Below are 6,328 nucleotides of genomic sequence, written 5' to 3' on the forward strand. Positions count from 1 at the left end.
CCAAGATATTCCTTAACCGATGATAATAGAAGACTAATATTCGAAATGAAAAGATTATGAAAGTAAATTTTATTTTTCTTATTAAAGTCTTCGCTATCCATATGTTTAAGAATTAAACTCTTGGCAATATATTTAAGAAATTCAATCATGTACTTCATAAATTTGAACTTAAATTCATCGGAATCTAAATGAATTCGGATTCACGTCGAATTCTTTCACATATATTATCAAAATAAACCGATATTATTTTATACATGTTTAAGTCAAATTCTAACACTGATAAATATAAGATATGCGAGAGAATTAATAGTGATATATAATATATTTTATTTCTTCCAATTAATTTATTTATCATTACACTTTTGTCCATTATTAGTTCATTACTGCCAAATCTAACCCAAATTGTTTAAGACACTGGATCCGTTAGCTAAGTCTGACCAGAAATCATCTTAATTGACGATCAATTACAATAACATTTAAGCGATTAAACCCACTAAAATGGATATAAAATTTAAGAATCAGACAGTTTTGAAAAATCAGCCTGTTCTCCTTCAGGGATCCAACCTTTTGGAGTGTTTTGTGTGTTTTTCTTTTATATGGAGACTCAATATAATTGATGAATAAATACTGAAACCAAAATTAATCTAGGTTTTGTTCATAGCCATTTAATCACTTTTTAATGTCTTGTTTGGTAAAGGAGGGGTATTGACAGATGATTGACCTATTTTTGTTCTCCCAGCTAAATATAACTGGCTTTTCTGATTGCTTCCTATGCTTTGCTAATTAATTTGGCGTTTAATTACTTGCTAATAATTGAGTTGCAGAATTTAAATATTTTACAACATATTTTTGAACGAGTTTAATTCTTATGTTGTCAGCGTAAATAAATTTTACACTTGTTAACTAATTAAAAATCATGTTAAAAATTATCTTTGATATAATTATTCCAAAAATTAACAAAATTATTATACATCACATGCAGTTTTAATTAGTTAGCACTTAACAGTATAAAAACTAGTTATGTATTCACTGCATGTATTACCTACTAAGTATTTTTTTTTAATATACAAAATAGTTTAAGGAAAAGGATGTGTGTGTGTGTGTGTGAAAGTCTTAAATTTTAAATTAAGTTGTGCCATTGTCACGGTCAAAATGTGTTTTTTATATATCAGTTTTCCAATCTATTAATTGAAAAAACGGTTTTCTTTGACTTCATAGTTTTCCAAACATTACAGTGGGTTAGAAACTGTCAAAAGAGAAATTGAAGTGTATATTCTTTTGTTGGTTGGTACGAATAATTTTCCTGAACAGAAGAAATTAATATTCATTTTTATAAAAACTTGCAGCTCCAAAAGTCATATATATAATCGTTCTATATATTTAGATATTTTTCTGCTGGTGAGTGTGTATATTTAATTGACTGACTCCTTTTTTTTATTTTTTTCTATCTTTTCTTACTGTTTAATTTTCCATTTTTTTAGTTATTTTTAAGCATAAGATATTTGGTTGCGATATCCAAAAAGAAATTAAAAAAAAATCTCAAGAAATCTTATCATAACTAATTTCGTCACATTTTTGTAGTTGATGATATTATTAACTGTTATATTATCATGAATAAACTCTTTTTATTATTTCATGAATAAAAATACATAAAGTTTTACAATAACACATCAAGGTCGTACTTCTAGAAATCATTTGAAACTCCTAGTACAGGGTTTTCTTTATTTGGGATCAATGATTATAAACTTTTTAATATCATTTTTATTAGTTTTTATTGAAAATCTAACAATAATGAAAATACGTGCATATTATATCGAAATTCTAATATCTATATATGTATATCTATATATGTATTGATAGTGTAAATCTATATATGTATTGATAATGCAAAAGAGTTATATATTATTATTTTTCATAAAAAAAGAATTATATATATTATCATTGAGTTACAAAATTATTATATACATATATGATAAGTATAAGTTTGTTAGTTTTTTAATAACTTTTAAAAATTATGTTAAAAATAATATATAATTAAATGATACCATAAAATACTAAGTTACACAAAAGATATATTGTACATTTATGATTTTAATATAAAATATATGTGTATTTAAATTGCTCATACTAAACTATCAAACACATATATATTCATTAACATGAAATCATTTCAACTTTATCTTTGGAGTTTGAATTTATATATATATATGCTCGTGCAGTTACTTCAACTATTTATTGATGTGATCTTTGTTAAGAAAAAATTGCTCATATTAATATGTGTAGTACGTAGTTAATTGATATAATATAGATTATAAATTTTGTATGAATTTCAATTTTACTCGGGAGTAGAGTCATAGAAAGAAGAAACAGTTACTACAACGTTTTTTTATATAAAAGAAATGATAAATTTTAATGAGAGAAAGGTTACAATATACTATATATTTATATTATGTAAGAAGAAAGTTTTGAAGCACGGGATATGACTGAACTTTGAAGTATACCGATTCTGGGAACCATCAGAGGAAGCAATAATGAGTTCCAAAGGCAAAGTGATGAGAGTGAGAGAGGTGGCTGGGTGAAAGTGAAGGAGCTCAGAGAGATCACAGCAAGATTAAGGATAGTGGAGTGAGTAAGGTTTTTGGCCAATTAGTGAAGAACACAATGTGTTCTTTTTTTGCAGGCATTTTGGTTAGAGATACAATACAAGAAGTGTTCTTAGTTACTTCTTAGTTCCTACACATACACACACAACTTGGGTTAAGAGAGAGAGACATTGAGAGGAAGCAAAGCATGGTAGTCTTGAATAAATGGGGCCCTCATAGAGAAGTGTGGGCCCCACACACCGCCCATGCGCACGCTGTCTTTCTTACCAATATGAAACCCATCATCCATCATCGATCCGATTCCTTCGACCTAACCCTAACCCAGCAACGCAGTAATAACCCAAATGGGGTTTCGCCCAAAAGCAAAAACTAAAAAGCCAAAAAAAGAAAGAAAAAAAAAAAACAGCACCACCATCTCCAATATTAACCCAACACAAAAGCCCCCCAAACTCGTTTCTCTTCCCCTCTTTTTCCCTTTCTTAAGAACTCTTTATTACCTTATTCCCTCCAAACCCTGAACTACCTCTCCCTTACTCCCATAAAGGTAGCTTAGCTTCAGATGCCAATCATCCCTCACCACCAATTCCAGCCCCACCACAACCACCAAAACACCGAGGATGAAGCCGGCAATGGCCGCGGCCAGAAGCGAGATCGCGACGAGAACGCCGGCGGCGGAGGCGGGGCCACCACGCCCCCCCAGGGCGGCGGGGAAGGCAAGGAATCCGGGTCAGGAGATGGAGGAGGGAGTGACATGGGGAGAAGACCAAGAGGAAGACCCGCAGGGTCCAAAAACAAGCCCAAACCACCCATTATCATCACAAGAGACAGTGCCAACGCTCTCCGATCCCATGTCATGGAAATCGCCAACGGCTGCGACATCATGGAGAGCATCACCGCCTTTGCAAGGCGGCGACAGCGCGGTGTCTGCGTGCTCAGCGGCAGCGGCACTGTCACCAACGTCACGCTCCGGCAGCCGGCCTCGCCGGGAGCAGTTGTGACCCTTCATGGAAGATTTGAGATTTTGTCCCTGTCCGGTTCTTTTCTGCCGCCGCCGGCCCCACCTGCGGCGTCAGGACTAGCCATATATCTGGCTGGCGGACAGGGACAGGTAGTAGGTGGAAGTGTGGTGGGACCCCTTGTGGCCTCAGGTCCCGTTGTCATCATGGCTGCTTCATTTGGTAATGCTGCTTATGAGAGACTGCCCTTAGAGGAAGAGGAAACTCCGGTGGCAGTTGCTGGCAACGGAGGATTAGGATCCCCAGGAATCCCAGGAACCCAGCAACAACCGCAACAGCAACAGCAACAACAACTTGTGGGAGATCCTAATAGTTCTTCTCTTTTCCATGGAATGCCTCAGAATCTTCTCAATTCAGTTCAATTACCGGCTGAGGGTTATTGGGGTGGAAGTGCTCGCCCTCCCTTTTAACAAAGTGTTTTACTTTCATGGTTTTCTCCGTTATCTTTGTTTTCTTCTTTTTCTTATTTTATTTTTGTTTATGTCTCTTTTTTTTTTTTTAATTTCGACTTTCTCTTTATGATCATCACTGTTCATTCTCCTTCTTGCTTAATTATAACTTAATTTACTCTTAATTTGAAGGCTTTGATCAGTCTTGAGTTGAAGAAGGGTGTATAAATTCATGAATTTTCGGTGGGGTTTGATGATTATTGCATATCTAAATTCTCGTTCGAACATATATAGTTGCTTCAAGACGAAGCAACAGCAACTGTATAGCATGTGCACTCTCTCTCTTCATGTTTTTGCTGCAATTCTAGTACCTTGTCTGATAATTTATCAGTCAATCTTTGCAGAAGGTAGGAAAAGAGAAGGTTCTGTTTTTTTTTTTTTTTTTTTTCTCTTTTCAATTTTCTTTCTCATTTGTGCCTTTTTGCTGTGTGGAGTGGTTTTTCTAGGACTCCGAACCTAGATTCAGATTCTAAAACACGATAAAAAAAAAAAACCCCACAGTAAATTAAAAACATAATAAATATACATCAACTTGTTCTAAATTTTATCTATTTTTTCAAGAAAAGAAAAAGTTTTGCACACAATAATTAGCAAACTTGTACTTATAACACACTAACTCAACCATCATTACCACTCACTCTCATCCACTTTCTCTTCTACTAACACCCATCATTACATCCAAACTCCCACTCTTTCCACACCCATATTCTCAAAATTAGCACCATCATTACTGCCATGTCTCACGAACAACATTTTTCTCTCCTTATTATAAGCATCATATACTAGAAGACCACCCCGTTTTATCGCTGAAAGTTGATTAAATGTTTAGAATACTTTATTATTAAGTTGATAACTCTTAGAAAGTAACAGATGTTGGACAGTGAAATTCATCCATTTCTAGGAACAAGGAGAATGGTGGGGGAGTTATGGGCTTCACTATGTTTTGTCTGTCTCTGTGTGTGATTAGGGTTCACTAGTATTATGGTGGCAGAGATGAGAGCATTGGGTGTTGGGTCACACGTGCGCTGCCTCTGGAAAAAAAAAAAGGTTCCTTTTCGAGGTAACAACCGGAACAAACAGACCTCAAGAGCTAGCAAGAGGTTAAAGACTCTCCCTAAAGTGTCATTGGCACTAGAGAAATAAAAGGGGTGCAAGTAAAATCAAAAGTTTGAGGTAAGTTATAGTAAGTAATATTATACTATATAGTAGTATATATTAATATTAATATTAATATAATATATAGTATATTGAAGGGTAAGTAAGAGGAAAGAGAGAGATAAATAAACTCAGTTTTGTCTTGACTATGGAATAGATGCTCCTTGAAACCCTAGCTAGCTCTCTCTGTGCTCTTTTACACTGTTACTCCACCAATGCCAATATGTGCTTTGTAATTAATTTATTAATATCCATCTTTTCCTTGGATTCTATTCTTAGCCTTGTCCGGTTCCTCTAGCTCAGTTTTTTTTTTTTTCCTATATAGATCGGCACTTCCCAAAGATCATTCTCAATAATGAATGAACACTGCCTGAAAAAGTCTACATACAGCATTTCTTGTGTTAAGGGAGCCATTTTGGACACACTGTCACACTCACTGTTCATAGTTCTTCCTTCATCTGAACAACATGCAATAATACATACATGCTAGCTTGGACTTGAGATTATTTATTCTTCTTCGATGGATGAATCTTAGTTCTCTTATAATATCATTTTACAATTATTTTTTTTATTCAGTGAGGGAAACATTATTATTATTTTATTCTATTTAAAATGTTAAGTATATTTATTTTTTTATTCACTATTTTTTATAAAGTATTAAATAGGGAGATTATAATATTATGAAAGGATATAAAATATTACTCTTCACATCCTATATATGACTCATGATGATAAAAAAAAATAAAAATATATGACTCATGATAAAACGTATACCTGTAATTAACTACACTGAATTCAACATTTTTTTTTATTGAAACTATATATTTTTATTGAAACTATATACGGGTCTTACGCTAAAGAAAAAAAAACCGAAGAATCTTGAATTTTATCAGAACTTTAATTAGAGTCCTCTCATTCAGAATCAGGAACTGCTCTTGTATAGTATATTCATAGACTATGTTTTTTCTTTTTCTTTTTTTTGCCAAGAGCTAGTTAATTATCTCTTCACGTCTAGCTAGCTTAGAGCATCAAAACCCTGGAATAAATATCGGCGCTTAGCTTTAGTTCTTTATCTTTCATACTTTGATACTTAATAGCTTTTATA

At 33.4% G+C, this 6,328-nt stretch overlaps 1 protein-coding gene across 3 annotated transcripts; it reads left to right on the forward strand.

Moving 5' to 3' along the window:
• Positions 1-2,572: 2,572 nt before the first annotated feature.
• LOC100792957 (AT-hook motif nuclear-localized protein 22) lies at positions 2,573-5,766 on the forward strand. 3 transcript variants are annotated; one of them, XM_041015749.1, is made up of 3 exons: positions 2,573-4,415; positions 5,036-5,241; positions 5,549-5,766. In XM_041015749.1, the coding sequence occupies exon 1, from the start codon at positions 3,163-3,165 to the stop codon at positions 4,027-4,029; it is 867 nt and encodes a 288-aa protein (XP_040871683.1). In that variant the 5' UTR covers positions 2,573-3,162; the 3' UTR covers positions 4,030-4,415; positions 5,036-5,241; positions 5,549-5,766. The 3 variants fall into 3 exon arrangements, with proteins under 3 accessions (XP_040871683.1, XP_040871679.1, XP_003516470.1); XM_041015745.1 differs by having other exon boundaries at positions 2,573-5,241; XM_003516422.5 differs by lacking the exon at positions 5,036-5,241.
• Positions 5,767-6,328: the final 562 nt, after the last annotated feature.

The sequence above is a fragment of the Glycine max genome, chromosome 1, assembly GCF_000004515.6.
Source record: "Glycine max cultivar Williams 82 chromosome 1, Glycine_max_v4.0, whole genome shotgun sequence".
NCBI classification, from domain to species: Eukaryota; Viridiplantae; Streptophyta; class Magnoliopsida; order Fabales; family Fabaceae; genus Glycine; species Glycine max.

What these genes read in the sequence shown, in the direction of transcription:
- LOC100792957 (XM_041015745.1), top strand. Translation starts at nt 3,163, where the DNA reads ATGCCAATCATCCCTCACCACCAATTCCAGCCCCACCACAACCACCAA.